This window comes from Mastacembelus armatus, chromosome 14 (assembly GCF_900324485.2).
Source record: "Mastacembelus armatus chromosome 14, fMasArm1.2, whole genome shotgun sequence".
Classification (NCBI taxonomy): Eukaryota; Metazoa; Chordata; class Actinopteri; order Synbranchiformes; family Mastacembelidae; genus Mastacembelus; species Mastacembelus armatus.
The window spans coordinates 5,979,085-6,005,444 of NC_046646.1; the positions used below are offsets into that span (position 1 = coordinate 5,979,085).

General features: G+C 40.4%; 1 protein-coding gene across 2 annotated transcripts in view; it reads right to left on the reverse strand.

Moving 5' to 3' along the window:
• med13a (mediator complex subunit 13a) overlaps positions 1–20,251 on the reverse strand; it is a 66,313-nt gene extending 46,062 nt beyond the window's left edge. For both annotated transcript variants that reach the window (XM_026328074.2, XM_026328073.2), the window contains exons 1-3: positions 19,642–20,251; positions 11,249–11,483; positions 683–851 (exon numbers count right to left, since the gene is read on the reverse strand). In XM_026328074.2, coding sequence (XP_026183859.1) covers positions 683–851; positions 11,249–11,483; positions 19,642–19,707 — 470 coding nt within the window. In that variant the 5' untranslated portion in view covers positions 19,708–20,251. The remainder of the gene's footprint in view (positions 1–682; positions 852–11,248; positions 11,484–19,641) is intronic.
• Between the last annotated feature and the right edge of the window lie 6,109 nt (positions 20,252–26,360).

The window sequence follows — 26,360 nt, forward strand, 5'->3', positions numbered from 1 at the left end:
ACCAGCATGAAAGTGACCTGCAAGTTAACTGTGGAGCACATGAAAAAAATAAGCAACTAACAACATAATATCTAAGCAAGCTGAGCTCAATTCTACACACATGATGCTAGAGATGAAGAATCACAGTTCATTTGGGTCTTGGATGCTGGGGACCAACATACAGTCATTTAACAGACCTGGTGGAGATGCACATCTACTTTGGGGCATGGGCCTTCATTTGTCTACTACTGCTGCTTTATCATTCATTCACTGCGCAATTTAACATTGAGAAAATAAATCCAAGACTGCACTGGACATGGGGTCATTAGAGCCTCGATTAGGGATCAGTAGTTTAAAAAAAAAAAAAAAAAAAAAAAGAGCAGGAAACCCCTAGTACAATATATGCTATTTCATATTTCTATTCAAAGCAGCCATATGAATATTGTTAAATAGCCTATACAGTGAATAACAAATACAAACTCTAACACTGTGTCCATTGGAGTAGTGTTGGGCCTCAGCTGAGCTGCACAAGACTACATCACAACCATGATGAAGAAACATAACGTATCTAAAAGGACAACGGTAAGATAGTGAGTCAAGGAAATATCCAGTGCAGGTGCATTCAGTGAAGCCTGCCAAAAAAAAAAAAAAAAAAACACCCAACCTGGACAAAAACTTGACAGAACAAGTGGTGCCAGCATACCTCTTGTTGATGGGTTTCTCATCCTTCTCATAGGGTTTGACGAACCACTTCCCGATGCGAACAAAGCTGCGATTCATGAGGCAGCGCTCCAACAAGTTGTGGATAGCTTTGAACAACAACGTGCGACACTCGTAGGAAAGGCCATTCTCCCAGAGCCCATCATCCTCGGCTGGAAAAAAAAAAAAAAAAACAAGAGGGGAAACACAAAATCAAAAAAATGGTGAGATGAGTTTTCAAAGCAGTAAAAATTCTACAATGCAAACCAAATTAATCTGCACATCACAGAATAAACTCACAACTGCAGTGAGAATGGTGTATGTTTGCTGCTGTGGCTGGTTGAAGCAGCCTTGCATTTGATCAGATGGCACAGTCACTTCATCAAAGTTTAAGCACAGGAGCTCCAAGTGTCACACCAAACTAAATGGCACATTACAGTGTCGCACCTATACCAAGCTTATTTTAATCACACCACTTAACCTTGTACAAATTTTAAAAAGTGACTAAAAGGTCTCACAATAAATGTGTTTTTATGTATTTTTAAAACTGTACATTAAGTCAAAGATTGTATTTACTTCAAAAAATTGCTCTTTAAGAAAACTGCAAAGTTTGAGAAAAATTGAGGGGCCCAGTATATTGCATCCTGTATATCATTGGTCACTAACAGGCGGACCGCGGTCCGGGTGCGGACACAGAAGCCGCCCCATACGGACCCGGCCCTACAGCCAAAACAGAAGATTGTGATTTAAAACCTAACGGGGCGCTTCTATTTCCACCGGCGCAGCTTTTTTAGACTTTACGGTAGTGGAAATGCACAGACCAATTGCATGCGAGTTGAGCCATCCCACGTGATACCACTCAGCCAATCAAGTCTGTGCATCCCAGGCGATTACGACTCTACAGTGTAAACTTCGCTAGAGGCAAGTTACACATGAATAGACAGTACAAAGAAAAAGAAAGAGAGCGATACATGTAGAAAACAAAGGGAGAGAAACTGTAAAGTGAGACGGAGAAATAGAGAGAACTTAGTTAATGAGAGAACATTACGCATATCTACAGCCATACATGTATGTTCAGTTGTATGTTACATGACAATAAATACTGTCAGAAAGTTTTTGAATTGTACTGAATTCATTTGATTTGACAGTCAGGTATTGATTACATGCAGACGTTGATAAAACTATTAGGCTACTTAAATATATATCACACTAACTAGTTAGACATTATGGTCTTCCGGACCTTTGCTTCAAGAAATTTTCTCTAACTGGACCTCTTTAAATTTTAGTTGAATACCCCTGCTGTAGATGATATTGTAAATCATACAGAACAGAGCCTTATGTTTTCACTTGTAAGAGGGAGAATTATGACACAGTTACTCTCTGGCAGTCTTACAAACATGAGTGATTTTAAAGTACCTGCTACTTAACAGTGAATAGGCTGATACAGAAATACTGCATTTCCTGGAATATAAAACAGTAAGGCATATCCAAAGTGCTATTTGAAAATGATATCACATGGAGGATGGCAAACAGAACATGTAAATGTAAACAAGACCGAGACAGAAAGAGAGGTTAAGTAGAAACCTGCTGGTAACTGCTTTTAGATTGTGGAGGTTTCAGGTGCTTTCTGGCCCTCCACATACTGAGATTTAATACCAGGTTTAAGAGTAACAGTACACAAATTCATACAGTTCAGTGCCCCAGTTTTGTTTTTAGTGTAGCAAAAAAAAAAAAAACATTAGCAGGTGGTCACTGAGCGAATTGGCTTAGACCAAAAATGTGCACATGTAGAACCATAAAGTGACTCCTACACTTCCAGCATACACTGTGTGAACACATATGTTGTCTTCCTAACTGACTGATTATAATTTATCTTCTGTGAGTATGTGCAGCATCCCTCCCACTGTCATTGTTACTGTTTCAGTGACTGGCTGTTGCAACATACTCGAGTGAGACTGGCTCAACTGAAATAACATGTTTGATGAAATAATTCCAGAAACAACGCTACTTAATTTAACTTGATTTGTAGTGACACTTCAATTCTGTATGTACTGGCTAATGCCCACTGATGCTGTAATTTGCAGTGAAAAACATGATGCTCGCTAACAGCGAGTGATCTGGAATGGTTTTCTCTGGCTTCTCTTTTGTGTTGTCACGCTGGCTGGACCAACGTTTGAACAAAACAGGCAGAAACTGACAACTCTCAGGGAGAATTTGCACTTCTGAGTTTCTGTTGCACACCTGCAAAGCGGTAGACTAATTCGACAGTGGTGCATTGGCAGCACTGTAATTATTTCATATGTCATTGCAAACAAACAAATATAGAAAGAAAAAAAAAAAAAAAACCATACCAAGCTGATCAGGATGAATAAATGTAGTCTTATATCCATATGAGAGTTACTTTGTGAATCACATTCTGTGCAGGCCTGAATGCTGGTCTAATCTCATTAATAGTCACTGCTCACATCTTAAAGCACTTAAGCTCCTTTCAGTCATGTCTCCAGCAAACATCTTCCCAAGTGTGCTGTTTCTGCCTGAGAACAGATAAAATACCAAGTGGGACCCACCTTCCCTGTCAGTTTGACATGTGCCAGCTAGGCTCAAGCTAACCCAGAAGCAAGCTAATCAAAATTTATTGAATTATTAAGTGAACCATTGGCTTGCTCCTGTAATGCAAAGATAAGTAAGAGAGATATCATGGGCCCTTCAACAGCCAGGCAGATCTAAACAGCTTGTTTAAGGGGGTGCAAAGAGCTTTTACTTTTAAGCATACAGCTAAATATGTTCCAAAAATGCAATTCCAAACATCTGATGGAAAGCAGAATTGCTAATTTTGATTTCAATAAGAATAAAAGTATCCATAACCCACTTAAATCTACTTGCAAATGCCAGAGCTCTACTAGCAAGTTCAACTAGCTTTTAAAACATTACATCCAACCAATGGAAAATAACCTCAGGCTAGCTGCCAAATAAAGGCGGCTACATGCCCCATGATTTTGAGGGCAGCAGACTAATTCATCAGGTGCACACATCTTGAGGGATACGATCAGGAACGCTAAAGACGGGGCAAAGGAAGAAAGGAAAATGGCAACATCCCATTAAAAATTTACAGTGACGGCAGAACAAAAATAAAGCAACAACAGTAAATGTGCAATGGCAACTGCTCTGACATACTGAGACACAAGGCAGCCAGAGGGTAAAAAGTCAGCCCACTGATGTACTGACAGCAGATTAAAAAAAACATGAAAAAAAAAAAACTAAACAGGCTTTAGGCCAAACTCTAATGCTGAACAGACAAATTGGCGTGACTGATAACTATCTGAAAGACAGTGGAACATGAGGAGGGTAGGGGCCAAACCTAATGTAAGAGAGACGCTCAGTCAGCTTGTATTCTACAGTTAATCCTGCAGTCTTACATCCGACTTCTGTCGATAAGGCCAAATCTAGCAGAAACCTCCTTCCATCTACCTTTATATTACATAACATAGTGAATCCAACTGATTCCCAAGATCACATCTGCCCTAAACCACCTACGTGCCTACTTTACATCAAGTGTTCCTAATGGTCTCATGCTCGTCATGCAGTGCCTCCTTCAACACTCAGACACAAACGCACTCATCCATGTAGAAATCTAACATTCACTCCAGTGTAAACACTAGCTCAATTCAAATGACAATGCAGTATATGAAAATTCATTTTCAAAATAAAACCAACAAGGTAGGTGTGATGCTGGGAAAGTTTTTGTAGAGGAATCCTCATGATCGATGTCTATGGACTCAGCCCCAGGGTAACAACTGTAGAATACGTTCTTTTTTTTTTTAAACCACAGAACATAAATTTAAAAAAGGAAAAATTAAATCCTTGAACACTTACACTTGTCATCTCAGGTTCCATGTATAATGGACACATTGCTTACATATTTTTATTACTTCTGAATTAAAAAATTCCAGCTTCTTGACGTGTGCAAATGTGTATGTGTATGAGGGGAAGGTGAGCCATGGTGTGCAGTGGCCAGTGGCCATGGCCTTACTGAGACAAAGATTTAAGCACTCAGCTGATGGTTCTGACACTTTCACATCTCTGCCTAATGTATAGCAGGCCCAGACGAGCTGACCTTTATAAGAGCCCTTATGCAAGTGCAAAGCAGCTCTATTAAGAATATTCACATCTACCTCCAGCAAGGAAACACCTTCAGACACAAAAGCACACCAAAACACCATTCTTCTCTCATTATACACAGCAGCACCAGTCCTGTGCTAATCTGCAAAACAAATCTGAGCCATACAAAAAACAAAAAAAAAACACAAAAAGCTACATCAGTGTTTGCACGTTCATTAACTGACAAAAAAAAGTTAAGGAATTCATTAAAAGATGAAGAAAAATTTTTTTTAGAGGTGGTCCTCTCGGTTGCTCGTCTGTGTATAAGCAATTAGAGCAGTGAACGGCTGGTCATTAAACAGCAGGATTAATGTCTTGTGATCAACCGCGCCCAGGGGGATTCTACCAAGCCTGGCCAGAAGGTTTTCTCCTCTACTCCACTTCCTCCTTATCTGCAAGGAATGGGAGAGAGAACCAGCAATACTCTGTAAAGTCTCCATTACTAATTAATGAATATTTCTTGAGAGAGGGAAAAGAGAGACAGAAAGAAGAGAGGGAGACTGCACCCATGAGCCAGAGCTCTATGCATGGCCGAGTTCCTGCACTGTGCCAGCCAACGGAGATCCATCAGAGAGCACGAGAGAGCGAGCTGCAGCAGGAGGAAGAGATGAAAGCGAAGGGTGGTTCACAGGCAGGAGATTAGCCCTGGAAAATTGATCCCCAAGCACAAAAGCCATCAGCCTCCTCTACTTTTTCCTCCTAAAGGCCAACCTGGGTTTATCTATTCATCATTCTCTGCGTTGCACGCTGAAATTTAGAGCTATCTTTGAAGATAAAAAAGAGAAAGCACCACAAATCCACGGCCAAGGTTAACCAAGTGTATCACTGACTAATTATCTTTGATACACATCCACAGCCTCATGAATCCAGCGTGCAGTCCCAACAAACCTTTGCCTAGAATGGGATTTCCAGGCTTGTATGATAGTGATCAAATAGTAATAAATGACAATATGCCATTCGTTGAGCTCAACTGAAAACAAAATACAGCTTTCACAGTATCTACAGGGTGTTTAACTGTCACCCAGAAAACAGGGTTTGTTGTTCCAGTTATGCATTGTAAAGCCAGTTGATTAATCATTGAAGCCATTACCTGGATTTTATGTGCTAGACTTTTTACTCTTCACTTTAAAAAGTGTCAGAACCCTATGTCCATGTTTAGAAGTAAAATGTGGAGATTTCATAAGCTGCCTAATTCAGTTACTTCAGGAGACTGAATAGTGATAGGTAGGGCTGAACGATTTTTTTTTTTTTTTTTAACCAATATTGCGATCGCGATTTACAATGCGATTATTTTTTCAAAGCTTTTTCTGTTCTGTATTTTTCATATGTAAGTATGAACAAAACAATATTTAGATTAAACAAATGTTCTTCTCTGTAGACCAGGCCTATATGTTACAATGAAATCCTGTGATGCTGAAGCCATTGTTTAACAGATTAAGTTGTAGTGTAGCGTGCAGACTTTATTCTTCCTCTGCAGCCTGCTAAACTCTCACGTCATGTGACCGAGTGTAATCGCAGTCTCTGCGGTTGAAAAATCGTGTTTTTTCAAATTGCAATTTAATTGCAAATGCAATTAATCGTTCAGCCCTAGTGATTGCATTTCTCCTTCCTGAATTATATTTGTATTTTTCAATTTTGTGTGTCATCTCTCCTGTCACAATCCAAGAGAGCACATACACTATTACAACCCTTAAAAAAGGACTTCAAGTGCAGCGGCAGACCTCAATGTAATAGATGCTTTAACAGTTCGCTGTAGGAATATAGTTCTGTTGTAGGCAATTATAGTCTTACATTTTGTTTTTGTAAAAAGTGTCAAGTCCTAAAGATTAGGGTTTAGAAACCAGAGGGAAGGGGGGAAAAACAAAAACAGATGGTAGAATTGACGGGCGTCGGGCTGATGGAAACAAGCACCAGTAAACCAGAGAAAAGAGTGGCTGCATGTCAGCAGCACCAATCAAATAAACAGGATTTATTGAATTTAATATAATTGATGCTTTAAAAATCCCAGCTGTCTAACAAAATTATATGAACTAACAAAAAAGTGAGTCTGAATTCTACCATGTGCAACACATAAGCATGCCACACAACCAATAAACCAACTGAGTCATTTTGAAAAGGTACTTGTCACGTGTTGGAGAAAATTTGTTTGCATCTCTAAAAGCATTTGATTCATTCGTTAATTTATTCACAGATTCACTTGCAGCAGTTTAATCTGTAAGACTTTAATTTAGATTCACAAACTGTTTCCTGTACTTGATACGGGAAGGCAAGGTAGTGTTATGATAATATGAAGAGCAGGATAGATCTGTCCCTTTTCACCACAGGCTTGCTGATGATCAATGAAGGCTTGTGCCCGAAAAACATGCAAGAGTCCTAAGATGCCAGCAGGCTGGATTTGACCATGCAGTTATTTTCACCAGTAATAAAAAAAAAAAAAAAAAAAAAAAAAAAAAAGAACTGACCATCAATAACATCTTTCAGTTTTGGTTTAAGTGTGTTTTACAACAGCAGATTAAATCTTTCACTTTATACACTAACTGAACAGACAATCCAAGGCACAAAAAACATATGTTTTGATAATTCAATAAGCTGGATATATGGACGTGTCAAGCAACTTCTACATTCTGCAGTGCTTCAAATATAGCACCTCTCACAAATATGAGGGCGGTTCAATAATTTTCAAGTCGTGAGACATTTTTTCACAGAAGACAAGAAAAAAACAGGCTGACCTGTGCTGAAAAAAAAACTTTCAGCCAACACAGCGCTCACAGACTACTGAAATATGCCCTTTGGAACTGGATACTCTGCCCTGGGGTGCAAAGTAGGTTTGATTTTATTTCACCTTTGATTCAAATAGGTATGGAGGAGAGCTTCTAAGAAAAACAAAGAAATTCTATGAACTTGACAAAGCTAGAAAAACTGTAGTTACCGCATACAAGCAAAAGCAAAAAACTGTCAGAAGACCACTGTGAAAACAAGCTCACAAAACTGGGCCTTTATTCACTAGATGTATCCCAAACAGTGTTCATCACTAACTGGTGGAGCAGATTCACATTTTAAATGCAATCTGCTTCTTCCCTCCCCCACCATTTCTTTCTCTCGCATTCTCTGCACATGTGACCCAGCACCCTGTAATGAATAGATATGTAAGCTCCAGGGACCATGGTATAGATGGCTCAATGAATAACCTGTTCGGGGCAGCAGGTGAACAGCTCTCCCCTCAAACCTTCCCCTTAACCAATAACTGAAGCCCCACTAATCAAAGATGGAAATATGCAGAAATAGATGTTTCACATACTTGCAAAACAGCAACAGTAAAATTACACATATTTATCAACTCCTATTTCCAAAATTCTCCTTTAAACTCAGAAATATAAAAGCTTGCTTGCAAGACCTGCATGCAGACCCGAGAGGGGCACGTGGTGCCACACTGTCAGGAGTAGAAGCCCCAGTGGGACTTGTAGTTCCAGGGAAAGGCACAAGGGCAAACTGGAAAGAACTTAGAAGAAATGTACCACAGAGCAATTATCCTCACATACAGACACTCCATTCCTAATTTCTATGAAAAAAAAAAAAGATTATTTTCTCTTTAAGAGGAGGAAAAGGTGGCAATTTATCTTTTGCTTTGGATGCCCCTGGTCAGGAGCTTCCAACTGCTTTTGAGGGGAAAGGACGACGAAGAGAGCGTTGCATTTGCATAAGAATACATGCGTATGCTCAAACACTATGAGGGGGGAAGCAAGTTGTTCATTTCAGCAATGGTATTCACTTGTCGTGAATAATTTCTGTGCATGGCCAATGGAAGATTAGATTTGGTTTTCTCGTTGTGTTACAAGCAAGGCGGGTTGCCCAACACTGTAGAAACAGGACTTGGTGGTTTGTAACCCTTACATTCCTTCAGTGGTGATTAAGTGTCAAGACGTTAAAAGATCCCTCATGTTTTCACCCCTCACTACTCCCATCTCTCCAGCTCACTCCCTCTCCCTTCAGCTCCCTGGAGAGCAGGGATTAGTGGCACACTGGTACACAGAAATGGCACTTGCTCAAAATTAAAAGACTTTCACAGGCCGCTAATCTAATGAGGTTGGAAGAGGGCGGGGGGAAATGAGCAAGCATCATTTCAGCTGCTGAAATGAAAGGAAAAAAGCAGATTTAATGTTTACCGCCAACCTTGCACTAAAGACTAAAAAAAGACTTAAAACACACAAAAAAGAAAGCTTTTTAAAATTCTCAAGACAAACTAAGATCAAAACCAAAGAAAACAGACCAAACTGGCAGGGGGTTGGAGACAGTGACAGTTAAAAGGTGACAAAAGTTCAACATTCCAGTTGGATGCACAGGGTGGGCTGGTCCTGACTTTGTCTGCCCTGCCTATAGTAGCTGGTACTTGTTGACTTGCACCTCCACAGGCTGCACGACTGGGAGAGTCTATAAATGCTGCTGGCTGTCAATCATTTTTCTCCTTTTGGGATACACACATGCAAAGACAACGTGTGTAGGCTGATTCCCAGGAAGAGAACTTATTTTTCTTTTCAGTCAGCATTCACCTTACTTATCACATATTCTAAATTAGAAGGTCAAAGTGAAAACCAACATGAATCTGGGGTCTTTGCAGGACTGAGAAACCACCTCCAGGAGTGGCTGGTAGCATCCAGTCCCAGTTGGAAAAAAAAAAAAAAAAACAGGTTCACAGATACAAGTAAAGCCATGTGGACAGATCCTGACATTCCTTCATCCCTTTTTCAGCTGCGTTATCCAGTCTCAGAAACTTTAGACCTGTCTAAAGAGGCTGCAGTGCTTCATTTCACTGGCAGAGCACCACAGCAGCTACAGGAGGGGCAAAGGCTCAAGAAGGAGAAGGGAGACATCTTCCACTATAAAGTAGGGAGCAGCAGCTTCGAAAACAAGGAACACACATGATAACACTACCCATGTGGAAACAATTCACACAGTTAAGTCCAGGTGCAAAATACTTACAGGACATGGGACTGAGGGACATAACTTGAACTCTCCAAGGGACGGGGAGAAAGAGATGCACTACACCATGGTGTTTTATTAAAATCCCAGAACATCTTAAACAAGGCCTGCCAAAACTCATGATTCATCATTTAATATTACCTGGTAGGAAAAAGTGCAGATCTACTGATCAGTAAGGAGTTACTTCATTTCACTCTCCTGAAACATGTTTCTTCTCCCCAAAGCCCGTTTAAGAACATGGCAGTGACTTCAACAATTTCTAAATAAAGATTCTCCATACCACCCCCTCTTTCTTGAAATATAGCCCACTCCATTAGGGGGCCTGAGCCAGACACTTCAGGTTATTGCCGGGGCCAGTTAGGCCTGAATGAGCTGCCCATCATAGCCTTCAGCTGCCATTCTGGGTCCATTTCAGGCACAATGTGCCATAATGAAGAAGGGTCACAGACGGCTCAGAATCCAAAGTCCAATCTACATGGCAGAAACCATGAATAAAGATGTCCTTTTCCCATCTTCCACCAATAATGTCACTGTTACTGAAGGGCGAAAAGAAGAAAGTGGGGGGTTTGATGCATTTGCCTCGTTTCTGCATGGCTGCTCCTGCACGCTGTGTTTCTTAAGCTATAAAAGGACTGAGCTGAGTTTCTTATACCTTATTCCTTCCTTGGTGATCCTTTGCCCTGCACCCTACTTCATCAAAATAAAATGCACAGTGCTGTGGGGCAGCAATCACTTGGATGCCATTACCTCCTCTTAGATGCATATGCAATAACAGGCAGCGTGATGTCCAGTGTCTTCAGGCAGAGAGTTTCCCTATATGAGTTGTCACTACCAGCCCCACTTGCTGACTGATCAGTCAAAGGCGGGTAAGGGAAGTATCAGATTACAGATATTACCACTTCCCTCAGGCTCTGACTATAGGGTATCTTTGTGTCTACCTGTCAATCAAGCAATAAAATCTGTATCATTTTTCATAGTACAACCAATAATGTACCTTGACAGAGTGATCTATGTTCAACTGCTTCAGTTACAAAAGCTACCAGTCCTCGACACTTCTCATTATCTTTTACAGTCATCATTCTTTCAGCTATATAACCTTGAGTGAATGCAACAAAAGGTGCACTTGAAGGGAGGTAAAGTTCATATTCACAGATTATTTTTCTTGCCAGAGTAGTTACTCAGAAACAGAATAGCAGACTCCTATCTGTCCTTAATCGTCTAATTTTCCAAAAGAACTAGAGAATAATAGAACCATCCCTGTGTCAGACAGCACTTGTCCTGTTCCCCTGAACTCAATCATCAAATCTCTACTGTCGCTGAGCTCACCTCTGACTTTCATGTAGAGAGAAGGCAGCATGAAGAGGATGTACCTGCAGAGCTTAATACATATTTTCCATAGTACGTGCCCAGATATGCATGTCAAGGGTCCCCCCACCTGCAAGCTCGTGGTGGATGAGATCGGCAAAGTTGGGATCATCCCCCCACCAGAAGAGCCAAAGCTCCCGCCGGCCCTGTCGCTGACTGCGTCGCCATACGCTTAGCACATCAGCCTTCAGGCAGCGGCTGAAACTGCATAGGATGGGGTCCTCCTCTGTTACCGGGAAGAGAATGGGTGCAGAGGTGGGACCCTGCCACACAAACCTCTTCCATTTGATCCCTGTCAAGTCAGCCTGCAAGACAAGAAAGGGAGAGATAAAGTGTTAGTGTGCAGATCCGCTGCTTCAGGATCCACTCAGCAATTGAAGTAAACATGCTGAGCAGAGAGTACAGAGTAGGTATTAATCTTCTTTTATGAGGCAGTACACCCAACTACTTCTGACAAGACACCTGGGCTGTGAAAATCAGAACAAAATAGGGAGAGAATCACAAAGATTGAAATATACACAACAAAAAAAATTGAGCACTGTTGTGTGTTGATACAAATGAGGATTTGCCCCCCAAACACTGGGACATTTGTTTGTTTCTGCAAACAACTTTGTATTTATGCTTCAGGTGTTTTTAATATCGCCTTGTACAACATGTTCAAAACACAAACAGGAAAAAGCTATTGCTGGTAAATGTGGTCTCACCACCTTAATCCTCATTATTGGGATTTGCTGGGAGGGTGTTTTGCCTTTCTATAAACACTGTCGGGCTTTTACAGAGAGAACAAAAACACACAGGAAAAAGCCTCATAGGCAGTAAATCACTGGCGGGGTTATTAAGTGTTCAAGCAGGAGCGGGATCACCACTGCTAGCTAGCACTGCTGCTTATCACCCAAGTGCTGACACAATACCCATGTCTAGCTAAACACATGCGCGCACACACACACACACACACACTAAACAACACAAATCACACACTCGCTCTAATGCCTTACAGCATACATCCCCATTTCCGTGGACAATCTGGACCCTCTATCTATCCATGTAGATATTTCAAGTAATCTGCCTGAACACGGACTACTTGTTTTCATGCAGTTTAGTCAAAATCCATTCAGGATGAGCTGGCAAGTTGTCCCTTTGTATATTCAACAGAATAATAAATAAGTGCAGAATTGCAGAACCCAAACGACTGGTCACCCCGTTGTGGCAAAGCAGTGGTCTCTTGCTAGGCTATAGATAAGCTGAGACATTTGTGGCAGCAATGTCCTGATCCGACCTCAAAGATTGGAGCCGAGCGTTTTTTACCTGATCAGTATTGGCTTCATTGAGCTAAACCTAATACCGATCCTTCCATGTTTCATGTCAGCTGTCACAAGGTGACATAAATGGAGAGTACAATTTGCAGCATGACATGTCCAAAATGTCTGCAGTGGAAATATTTTAAATTAGAAAAAAACTATCCAGTAGCCAGTTGTAGTGTCTGCAATGAGAGCACTTAACAAGGTGGTGGTAAGAGAGCTATGGTCAATGCTACCAATATGATATGACCCCCAAAAAATAAACACTGTACAGAATACAGCGAGTTCACTCTTCAAATTTGATTGTAATGCAGATTTACATCTGTTAATGTTAAACTTTGCACCAGTGTGAAGTGGGATTGTGACATTACTAATTTTAAATGTTTACTATTTCAATGCTGCACTGGGGTAGAATTGAGCTATTTAACACTGCACAAAGTGAAAGTCATAAGAGCCAAACAAAAATATTAGTTTAAAGTAAAAGAAAATAAAACATTAAGTAAGAACTTGGATGCAGGAAATTTTTTCTTAACATATTGCATTGTGATTCCATTTCCAAGCAACATAACTGGATTGATTTGAGTAACTTTAATGTACTTGTGCATGGGGTGCACGATGCAAACGTATTATCTAAGTAAACACACATGTGAGATTCAGACTCAGTATCAACAGATACTTCAATATTAAACATCTCAGAATGGGGCTGGGGGATAAAACCATGAATGGGACACCCCTAATTTGTGGTGTGGTGACGGTGGTGGTGAGGTTTGGGGTAAGTTGGGGACTGTCAAAAAGTGGATTGCGACATCATGCAAGGAAGCCAGAACATATGTTGGCAAAAAGTTCAGTTAGGTTAAAGAGTCTTAAGCATAATGCCACTGTACACGTCCAGCTAAATACACACTTTATGACCCAACAATCAACAGAACGCAGGTGTTTTATTTCTTCCTCAGAACTGACTCAAGCTGAAAAGTGTCTGGTAAATACACAAAAGTCCACAGTCAGGACACATAACCAAACATGATGATTTGTGATGAACAATCTGGCTGCTAATTCAAACACTGCCACACACACTGAGGACAAATTCCAAGGTGCAAACAGCAATACTGGGTTTGTGTATAACGACAGAGCTGCAGCAGTTAAGTCTTCTCCTTCCTGCCCAAGTGTGAGAAGTACTACATTACACCTGCTTCTGCTTCTGTTCGGAAACATCTGTGCACACAGTGCTAAGGCAGGGTTGGGACAACGGTTAACTGTGAAACCAGATCATAAGGCGTACAGATAGGCAAATAGCAAGTGAACACTGCGTCATCTTACTGACCATGTCCAGAACCCCGTGAGATTGTGTGTTTCACTGCATAAAAGGTTTTGTTCATAAGTACCCTATAGATTTTATAATTGGTCTCCCCTCCTTGTAGATATTGGTTTCACGCTTGTAGACATGATTACGTGCTGCACAGACAGCCAGGCTTCAAGTTGGACACAGGGCACCAGCACCTTGGTTTCAATTACAAGTACATGGCTAATACTCAGCTGAGATTGTCTGCTGTTTTGTAGCCAACTCTGCATTTAGTGGTGCCTAAACTTTTTTTTACAGTTTATCAACACCATCTAAATATGCTTGCATTGTGTGAAATAACTAAACTATACACATGCAGCAATTAAGCTGCTACAACAAATGATTTGTTAATCAAACCAAGTTATTTAAAAAAAAATAATAAAAATCATTTGCGGGTTACGGAGTTGTTTGAGGTTGTGAGAAGGTTGAATAGTTTAATTAACAACCAGCCTGGAATCAGCTGACTTCTCAAAAACACACACACAAAAAAAAACAACAACATACGCAGCTTCTTATCTGCAGTTACTGCGATAAAGGGACAAAGTGAACTAACTGACCACATCCTGTGGGCAGTCAAACTTTGACCTGGTTTATTCCTGAGATCTAGCTTCTGCACTCACTACTAAAATACTATTTACTGCTGCCGCTGTGCTGTTAATGTATGAATGAAACACAACAGTCTTCAACAGCAGCAGGCCTGTGTCGTCATCTTATATTACAGTTCTATTCATCACCTTTTCTGTGATGGTTTCTGTTATTAGGATGTTTTCATCTATGTGGCAGATTCTCGGTCGAGTAAACAACTGAATAAACTGTGAATCTCTTTTTTTGCAATATATGCCACAATAAAACCTTCACTACAGTAATTCTGGCATACAGGGCAAAGCATAAACAAGTGCTGTGTGTTACTGTCAACAAGCTATTATCCTCAGTAACAAATGACACAGAAGGAATCATGTTTATTGCTTTCAGTCTATATCTGACATCTTAATCCTCAATTCTAACTTCATCTTCAACTAGGGGAAAACAAAAATCTTATCACGATAAATTTTTTTCATATCAGTCGATATCGATATATATCACGATATAAACTAAAGCACTATTCCAGTCAAACGTTATAATAATATGTAATATGTGAAGACATAAGGTTAATTATAATTTAAATATGACTGAATTTATTCTAATACTTGAACAGGGAAAACGGTACATTACACAACAGTATTTCAAATAAGTAAAATAGTTAAATATAATAAATTAAATCTTTATTCTGAAGTCAAAACCTTACGTGTTACAGGAGAACACACTAAATTTAGTCAACTCCAAATAAATAAAACAAAATCTTATTTCTTATATCTTGAATCTACAACTAAAATATTAGAGCTTTTGCATTTTACACAAGTACAGAAACCAAATTCTTCGGTCACTTCCAAATAAACTCAGTCTGTTGTCGTGCAGCAGGTGTCACTCTTGTTTTAAGGGACCACCAACACTTGCTTGGGTCTGGGACTGTAAAATCTTGCACTTTATGTGCTCTAGAGGATGGTCCAGCTTTAGGTAGTTTAAAAAAAGGTTGGTGGTATTAGCTGTTTTTAATGGAACATGTTACTGTTTTTGTCAAATATACGTCTATGTTCTGCAGTGCATGCTACTCTGCTTCTCAACAATGCTCTAGTCTTTGGAGCCCTGGGCTGTGTTCGTTTGGGCGTTTTCATCGTTAACGCTGACACTTGTCGTCAACATGTTCTGTTCTGTTCATCTTCTCTTTAATCAGACCCCACTCCTGACATACTGGCTTACACAGAGAGAGCAGCCCAAACATCAGCATGTGAGCTGCTGCTGGCTGCTCCTCCACGCTCTGTGCTGTGTGCATCAACCTTAATGACTTGCTTTAACTTTTTTCCAGCCACGTGGTTGGTTCAGCGCAGCACTATTTTCATTACCATTGGCTGTTCGTACTTCCTGTCAAAACAATGATGGAATGAGTTGTTACAGCAAAGTTATATCACAATTGGGAAGTAAATGTAAACACATGCTAAACTTGTGCCTTGCTGCTCAGTCTTATATTTCTGCTGCGTGATTGGCTGGCAGACCTTAATCTTATCGCTATGCAACATAAAATTCGATATTTATCTTCAACAAACACCATAATTTCTTATTCTTACTCTGCAATAAATGATCACTCATACTTACCTAAACTAAAAGATTTCAATATCATCAAACATCTTTATCTCCTCTAAATACTCACATGCAGTTTGATCACTTGCCAACTGCTGGAACAAAGTGTTTCCAGATGTAGTTGAACTACAATGAATCAATGAATTAAAGAGTGTAACATGACTTTGGACTTTAGAGAGCACGGGGCCAACGAGTTTTACCCAGTCGCAGCACTTCCAGTGAGCTGCTGAGTTGAATGAATTCATTTTAAAACTGTTAGATTTATTCAGAGGAATTAGAAATGTCTGATGGTACAGCCAGTGAAACAACTCTGTTCCCGCGAGAGTTTGAGCAGATCTGTTTTGTTTACACAGCAAGTGAGCAAAGTACTTGCATTACTTATTCACATAACCAATGGTGAAGTCAGGAAATTTGTTTTTGTAATCTATGATTCTACAAATAATATAATATCCCATAAACCCAAGTATCTTGCAGTTGATGTAAGATAAGGGACTGTTTACCACTGCTGCATATTCAGGGTTTGAAACATAAAACAAAAACTGAATATTTGAACAAATATTTGCCATACATATAACTAGTACCACCATACATCCTGTACAACCTCATTTAAAAGGTTTTTAAAGGGACTGCTTCATAAACATGCAATCTTTCCAGTTGCACAGATGGACAGTGGGTTATTTTATTTACAAGTTAAATTGGCATTGAATAGCTTTTGCAATGTATTAAAAAGCTAAATAAAAAGTAGAAACCTGACTTAAACCACTGCTTGTAGTGTGCATTTCTGTGCTGTTTTTGTTGCCATAATTTCATCACATTTTGCATTTAATAAATGCAAGTGTGTATTAAACCAAACTGTGGGGGCAATCCTGTCCATGCTATAAACATAAAGATTCACTCTAAGTCTTGAGTATTCCTGAGCGTGAAGAGAAAACTGAACAGCCCTTCTGTCAAAGACAACACACGTCAGTACTCCAATCCTCACCAACAATATTTGAGAGGCAGACAGCTCTACCAAGGAAAAACGTCCCTTTCTGCAGTTGCTCTCTATGTCCTTTCAAGATAAATTTGTGGCAGACGATGTGCAGAAACAGCAGGGGCCAAGGATATCTGTATTTCCCTCCAAACTGTGCTACACATGCAGTCTGTGTGCAGTAAATGCTACGGTATGTGAACAACTGCTTATAAAATGCCCTGGAAGCGCCAGCTATGTGGGAGATGCCAAAGCCAAAAATCACACTTCTGCAATAGGAGGGAATCTCAGGACAAAGCTACTGGGTATGGGCAGGAAGTTTCCCTGAGGTGACGCACACTTTGAGGGGGGTTACAACCCACCCAACTTTGCCAGCTGCTCACCTTCCCTCTGGCCACTTAGGGTTTTGGGTCTCTGTCAGGAACACTGTGTTCAAACAGCTGCCTTCCTGCCTTTCAAGATATGAGACAAGCAACAGGTGAAGCTGCTCAAATCATGTTGCAGACGCTCCTTTTCTACCAAGTCTCTGACTCTTTTCCTGTCAGTTACCTCTCTCCCTCAGTTAACGCTGTCTTGGCACAAACATGAAACTAACAAGTGTGTATTTGCATTTTTGGTTGAAGGCAATGCTAATTCAGTCAGTTTCATTTGAACTAGTTTTTCCACAGCTGTTGTTAATTTACTAGATGCAAACTTGAAACCATCAAGCAGAACATTTTGTCAAGTGTTTTATAAGCACTGCAATGCAAAAATACCTGGCAGTTTAAACTACCAACTTAAAAATAGGAATAATAATACAGGCTTACATTGAGTTAACCAACAAACCCATTTTAAAATGCCATAAGAACAGAAGAATAAAAATAAAAACAAGCATGCAACAAGTAGGATCATACTCCAGAGGAGACTTATCCACTGAAAAACGAAGGGGAGGGGGGGACCACAATGTGCACACATTCTTTCACCATAAAACCACAAAGTGGAGTCTGTTCAGCAAGTGAGTCATAACAGCAGTGGTGTTATGCTTAGTCTCAGTGTGCAGGAAAATGTCAGACAGACAGGCACAGCACCACAACTACCAGCCTCTACCTCCCCTGTCCACTGTAGCCAACGCTGCCTTCAAGCGCTGTCGTAAACATTGTAATTACGAGTTCAGCACACACACAGCGAAAGAGTAGTACTGAGAGAGCGGGGATTTTCTGCGATAAAATGCTACCTTTAAGGGGTGGACAGCTTGGAAGCTGTGTCAACTTCAGGTAAAAGCAGTGTAGTATTTCACTATATTCTTATTATACTAGATTTTATGACAATATCACTACTGAGGCATTTCTAGTCACTCCTCGTGTAACTTGTTTACATAAATGTATTAATCAACCACTTTGCAGTCTTTTATGTCTGCCGCTGCACCACAAACAAAAATCTACTTTTTCTATGGGTTAGCTTTCAGCACTTGACAAATCACGTAAACAAGTTCCAACTGTGGGAGTGATATGTTAAAAAGAGAGCATGAAGGTAGTATTTCACTCCAGAGCTAACCTACAAGTGAAACTGCAGGTGAGCCTGCTGACAAGCCAATTAGCTGCAACAACAGGCACATTCAGAGTGTGTTGTAGATTATCAGGCCAGAGGAAGGACTCGACCGTCAAGCAACATCTTCACATTTGCTGTAGTGGCCAAAGTCTGTGCACTACACATTTGGATGCTCACTGTGCTAATGATCTCACAGTGCCACCTGTGAAATCCAAGTGGGTAGGAGCTCAATCACAATTATTAGGGGGATGTCAGCTAGCCAAAGCTGACAGTGTGATCTGATGAAAAAGAATTCAGAGACAGACAGGCAGGGAAGGACATTATATACTTCCAACCAATTTATACCCTTCTTAAAGTAAGAGAAAGTGCCTGTGAGATATGTGGCTTCCTAGATCTTTGCAATACCCTGGAATACATGCCAGAGATTATATAATCAGCCTGGGGCCTGTGCCCTAGTTGGTGTGAATACTACAAAATGAAGTCCAAGGAGATTAAGTCATTGACATCAAGATGATGACACACTACATGAATAATTAACGTTTGCAAACAAACACTCGTATGGCCATCTCCTTATGTGCAAAAACACGAGGTGGCTGCTTTCATGGGTAAACTGTGCAAGTTGGACACTGACACTGGTCTCTCCAGGAGTTGTCAGTGTTAAACAACCAAACAACAGAGCAGTATTTAACAGCAAATGCCTGACGCTCGCCCAGTCCCTGCCATATCATTTAATGCTGCTAAGTGAAGTGCATGAAGTGCTCGGTTTACGTTTCAGCACTTGATAAAACACTGTGCCAATGTGATGAGAAGTTAATAATGAGGAGGCTGGTGAGGTGGGCAGCACAGTAAACCCCGAGCTAACAGCAGAAATGTTACTGTCCTGTGTTATGTACCAAGTCAGACTTAATTAAGCGAGTGTGGCGTTAAGCTGCAGAAAATGGAAACGTGCTTTAAAAATGAGGTTTTGCCAGACAGGCCATTACAAGTGAGTGGCACAAGTGTGGTAACAGGGCCATATGGTAAGATTAGCGACCTGGGCTGGCTTGTCCTGAAGTGGTGTCAGCTCGACAGGGCCGTGAGCCTCCTCTGATGCCTGTGTGGCTAACGCTAGCTGGGCTAGTTAAAAATGGCTGCTTTAGTTTTAAATCTCTTACCAGACAGAATAGATTGGAATGGCAATCCTCCAAGCTGGCCCCGTTTGGTACAAAACAAGAACTCATCCTTCTTCACTGCGAGGTCCAACTCTCCATCATTTCACTTTCCGCGAAATAAAGAGCAAATTTCGGATTTGTGTTTTCTAAGATGTGCAGGCTTAATCAACGAGAATGTATTTTTTGTAACATTTGGCTGGAGGATAGTTAATTCAACAACCTTCCCCGCCGGAGCTAAAAGCTGATACTACAGGCTGTGCGGTCTTTATGTCGACATCTCAGAAGCACACAGTAAAAACAAACTGAAGGAAGCGACAAATGTTTTTAAAACAAAAAGAAAAGGAGAGCAAAGAAACAACTCTCCCCCTCCCCCTTAGCCCTAAAACGGTCTCTGCTTAAAAAAATAAAAGCGTGCTGTCTTACTCCTCCATCGCTAAATTCAGTCTAAAAACGAAATGCATCCTGTGAAAACCTCTCGAAATCTGGCATCAGCCTATATTTTCAAGACTATTTCGACCATTATTTCAGCTTCGGTTCCTGTTGGTTTCCATTTGAATTCATGGATTCCTTTCTTTAATGGCGGCCACAGGGACAACTCTGCCTTCCACAGCCTATTGGCTCGTTCGCGGCCACAGCTTCGTCAAGCCCGCGAAACACACACGGACCCCCGTCGACAGCGAGCAACACTTCCGGCAAAGTAAAAGTACTGAATTATTTCCTCTAATACCGCGAACAAGACTAGACGCATAGACTAAGAGTAAAACAAAAGGAGATAATTATATTTGATTGCCCAATAATATATTTGCTTTTCTTTAAGCACCGCGTGTCACAAAACGATGTTGCAACATGTTATTTAAGGTTACTGTTTTATTTTGACAGTCCTGCCAACAAGTTCCGAACTTCAGTGCGGCTACCTTGACAATGTCGTGGTCATGAGGGCTGTAATAACACAAGACTGATAGGTATTGCCGCTAGGCCAAGCGCAAGTGGCGCTACTGAGCAACAGATTTTGTTACTAATGATCAAACCGTATAAACTTGCTCACTTACACAGTGCACCACCTAGCGCATGTGATGTTACACTTCCAAATGAACTGTGCAACCAAGACGCACAAACGCCCTCTCTTTTGTCTTATTTCAATCAAATGCACTCGCTTGACCCCAATTTAACAGAGAGTGGTTTAAGTGAGATAAAAAGCAATACAATTAAACATTTATTAGGCGCAGAACTTCAAATAAAATAAATTATTAAAATAAATTATTAAAGAAAATATAAGACATAATTACACCTCACCAGAAGACCCCCAGAGAGCATTTTAGCAAATGAACAAATAAACAAAAATGTCTATTGACTGAGTCTGGATAACAAAGTGGCTGTCCCTGCCAAAGCCTGACAATGAGGATGATTCATGTTCAGGAGGGCAAAATACAGTCGATGTTAAATAAAACAGAAGAGAGCAATAAATGAAGTGTAAAATTCAAAGTCAAAGAGGCCAAAGTTAAAATTTCAAGCATAATAACAAGCATTAATTTATTGTTAGTGAACACATAGGCCAGACTAATTTGAATCTTCACTAAACAAGATCATCTGTCTGATGATTCTGACACAGTATCAGTTCTGTTCATGATAAAAGCTCCAGCATGGCTGTAAAACACACTATTACTCACCTCTTTACTTACAGTTTGTATTAGAAGAGGGTCACATATTATCAGCTAAGCCTTGATCATTTTACTCAGGTTATAATCTCTTTGTTTGTTTGTTTACACTGCTTCCTGAGAGCAGCAACTGTATAAGCAGAATGCTGATGAAGGACACTTTAGCAGACCAGATGGCTGGGCTTATAATGGACTGAATCAGGCCTGGTTTTACAGGGTCTCTGATCATCACACCACCCTGTTGCAATGATGGCGTTGAGGAGGAAAGTTTGAGAGTTATGTAGAAATATACAGCAGTGCTGAAGTATTGAACTGTGATGTAAGTAAATACTTTAAGAGACAAGTTTGCATTTATGCCATACTAATGGCAGTGCATAGACCAGTGTAACCAATCTGCCTTCATGTTGGAGGATATGAATCAAGTTAAAGAGAAGTCTTCAATGTTAGAAGTAAGTCAAAAGCTTCTCTGAAGTATAGTGATCCTCCACTGATATAGGGCTATAATCAAAATAATGCATCTTTTTGTAGCCTTTTGTGGCTCCAGCCTGCATTTCTTTCAAAATAATTCTGGACTCAACCTGACAGTTGTATATCATTACACTCCATATTTTTTCCTTTTTAAATGAGTAGCAACATATATCATTTTTCAAAAATATTGCAAAACATTGCACAACTAAGAGCAGCACTTCTGATCTCATACAACCAGCATCCAAGCTGGTATATGGCCAAACCATAATGGCTTCAATTATATCTGCAAACTGTAGCAGAAGAAAACCAAGCAAAATAATTTTTTTCTCTGTTTTTTTTGGTTTGTATATACTGCAGTTTGCATTCATTTTAAGGTTTACTTTTTTCTGGGCCCTGTGTCCAGTTGAATTTACGTTGCCACAGAGCATTTGAGTTTTCCTCTTAGATTCCGCATGTAAATACTGCAATTGTTACAGTTAGTGCTATTGGAGCTGACATTTAAAGATCTTTTTGAGAATGAATCAGATTCCTATACTGTGGATAAAAGATTAATATGAATTATACTGGGAATCCATATTGTAATACAACATTGTCAGCCACTGTCATACAAAATAACTGAACAGTGTGGTGAGCTGTGGTTCAAATATTCAGTTTTGTAAAATAAGTTTTATATCACTGCTTTTATTCTAAACATTCAAAGCTGTTTTTAATGTTCGCAAATAAGCTATTATGCCCTAAAAAACACAATAATCGGTGACAATTTCTTTTCCTGTGAGCTCAGGACAATTAAAAGAAACATTTACAATCTGCATTATAAAAGTGGGAGCTGGGAAAACCTGCTCATAAAGATGGTGATGGCAGCAGGTCCCGAGGCCAGAAAACATCTGGCTGCTCCTGAAAGGCTGATGGAGTCATGAATATGCGGTCGTCTTAAGAGTGGCAAAACTGTACCAAAACAGCAGCATGTAGGAATATCACTTTATTCCAGGATTTTTCCCCAACATGACCTCCAGAAGATGACAACTGTGTGAGCACTCCAAATGGCCAACATTCTCTTCAGATATTCCTTTCATATCGAACACACAGCATTTTCTCCTACAGTAACTGAGACACACGCTATGACACTAAACAAAAGCCACCTGCCCTTCTCTTTGTTGCCACCTGTGTCAGGCTTAAACCACAATCATTTTGTTTGTTGCTTTTTGCACCTATCCCTCACACGAACAAGCATAGGAAATATCCTACACCTAACAAAATGATCCAAAATAGATATGTTAATTATGCAAGAGCTTTAAAATCATTATCAATACAATGTATAGCATGAGCCTTTTGCTTGTACTGTGTAGTCTCCAAGGCCGTACCAAATCAGCTTTGTGTCTTTCATCTGATCCACAAGGACTGAGCAGCTTTCTCGACCTTAAATCTCCCCATAGGAATGAATGATAATCTCACATTCAGCGCTCCCATCCCTTATCATCACTGTCCTTGATATGAAAAACAATCGTGGCATGATACCATCTGTATAAGATAGTTTAACAGAAAAAACATCTAATAGTGCAGCCGATGAGCACAGTTGTCATAGCAGAGTAACTAATGTGGATACCAGATTGTTATCATATCTGGTGATGGTTTTCTCTCACTTATCTCCAGCTCCTTCTTATCTAATCCCACAGACACATTCTGTCATATATAATCTATCCCAGCAGCACTCAAGAGTAGTGGGGAAATGAAAGTGTAAGATAGTTTGGAGTTGGCCAGCCACTCTTTTGACATTTGATTTGACATGCTCTGTGGTCCCTGCCATCCTGCTATAGAAGCATTTGTCAGAAGGCCCTGTCCCACTGTTGTGTGACTAAATCCTGCATGGGAAAGCAAATAATAAATCTGACATTTAGCTAGAAAGAGAACATTGGTGTGAAGAGATGTATGGCTTCAGTCTCCATGTTTGTATGTGCATTTGTAGTTATGTCTTAACACGGGACAAAACAAAGCTGTTGGAAAAAGACCACAAGGATCACAAAACATGTGTGAAAAGCTTGCTATGAATTAATTACACTGACCATCCAAGCAGGAAATGTTTCTCTTCACTAGTAGACACAGCTGAGGCATCCAGCAGTTAAGAGCACAACTCCAAGGTCCAAAGATCAACAGTGTAACTTACATTTACAGAGGCTAAGTGGTAATATCCCATTAGCCTCTGCAGAGGATGAATAGTTATGAAGAGGGCCAACAAGTGTGCCATGTTCAAATAAAGCAGTCCTCCTCTCAGCCTCCATGTTAAACCACAGAGATGTACTCTTTGCTCCTCATTGCCTCTCTGGCGCTCACACACAAACACACAGCTTGTTGAGGATTTTTTTTTTTAGGCACCCACAAACCTCATCTGCATAGATGGATTGAAGAGAGCTTCGAAAATAATGTGAACAAGCACTTATTCTATTCATTTATTCACATAGTGGCACTTGGCAGTGACTGCAAAGTTATTAAAATGTGGAAAAAAAATGTCTTGTGAGCCAAGGTTATGCTTGAATTACAATAATATAATGTTTAAGAGCCAAACGACCAATCTGAAATTTATATCTATATTTGGCTCATTTTCTTTAGAAAGTAATTAGTCCTTCGTAATTAGCAGTGAGTAAAAGCTAAAAGAAAATAAGTGAACATGTTTGGCAGTGATTTTTGTTCTATTAAAAGAACATTTTATCTTCTTGAATTCAACTTTCAATTTAAAAATAGGAATCTGATACCGTGCTGTTGAAGAGTAAATCTAACTTGTGCAGCAGAAGTTGACCTGTGGACTGAACAAAACAGAAAACATGCTACACATCGTGAAATGACTCTCATTCAGCTTGAGTTGGAATTTTATTTTTTAAATTTGATAACTTTAACTTAGAAATGTGGAATTTGTTTTACCCTATTTCACTTTGGGATTCAAAATATTTTAAGAGATCCAGTCATCCATTTGAATGGCCTTGAAGTAGAGGACCCTAGCATTGAGGACTCGTGGTGTGAGCTGGAAGCCAGCAAGTCCAGTAGAAGTTGCTGTGACTGTCTGATCTCTGTCAGATAAAATATGTGAGAAAGTGACTGATTGGTAGATGTTCAAAGAAAAAAGGGTCTTAGGTTATATGTTTTTTTATGACAACAAGGGCAGAAAACATAATCTAAAGTGTTTTAAATTGTGCTTCCATCTGGCATTATACACCATTCTGCTGCTAGTGGAAAAGGAGATGAACTGGACTAAATCTGACTGGAAACTTCCCAGCCTCTTTCACATATAAGCACAACCACAGCAATGGCAAATTGAGAGGTATTTGTGTGACAAAGTGGGAGCAGCCCCCTTATCATTAGCTTGAGAGGGCTGCAGAGTGCTTGGGATGCAGGGAGGCTGGCTCTGTGCCCTCATCCTCCATCTGAGCAGCCAGGCTGGAGTGTGTAAAGGCTCGCTGAGTAAGGGGTCATGCAAAGCAGATTGCGAACCAGAAGTGCTCCAACCAAAATATCCTAATATCCTGTTAGCTTTGCAGGTCAGCCAGGTGTTACAGCGATGAAAAAACAAAAAAACTTAAAATAATAGCTGCTTGCTTATGGGCTGTTTTTACAATGCAGTCTTTGTCAGCTTATAGCTGCTTTTGTTACAGGTCCAGTGTAGTACAACATGGGTCTTTACAGAATGTCAGACTGTGTTATTCAGAGGCAGGTAAGCAGAGAGCTGTTTAGTCACTGCTGTAGTTAAATAGTGTGAAGTGCTTGTCAGCTCAGTTGTTGCAACACTGCTTTGCTTCTCTATTTGAGGTGAGGTCTGGATGAGGTTGGTGTCATGTTCCCTCCCTTAATGGAGCTCAGGGTTAGTTATTCAGATGCTGGCCCTGTGCACACAGGAACATTCCAGGCGCACAAATAAAGCCATAGCTGTGCCTTTGTTGCAGTGCTGACTAGACAAGAGCCTTTCTGCAGGGCTGCTGCCTTTAAAAAGACGAAGTTGTGCATCCCCGCTGGTAAATGATCTGACACACTTTTTCCCGCTGCAGTCTCTTCACAAGCCCTTGTTGTTAGGCTGTCGTTATTATTCTCCCTCTCCCTTCTTGGTTCCTTCACCCCCATATCCCCCTCCTCTCTTTCATACACTTTTGCACACATATTGCAAGCAGATGGAGGAAAAGGTGTCTATATTAAAGATATTTCCCCCCTTCTTAAGCAGACTTCCACCCTGCAGAACCAGCATGTGATTAATAAATTCAATATGAATTCAAAGCTAATGAAATGTGCACCCCCACCTCCCTCCTGACTGGCAGCCAGTGGGAAGACGCCTGAGCACAGAGCTCCATGAGATCAGGCAAAGAGGTATAGAAAATGAGATCATTGTCACAATTACACCATCAAAAGTGACAGTCAGCAAAACTATAAAACTAGACCACTGTCAAGAGTCTGACCTGGGTGACTAGCTGCACCATACCCGGCATTCCTCTGTGACATGGTGCTTTGTCATTTACTTCACAGTGACACTGTGGGACAGGGCCACATCTGAGGAAGACGCATTCATTGTGTGTTTTTGGGTGGTGTAATTACTCAGGTTTGCAAAGTCTGCTTCTATGTGCA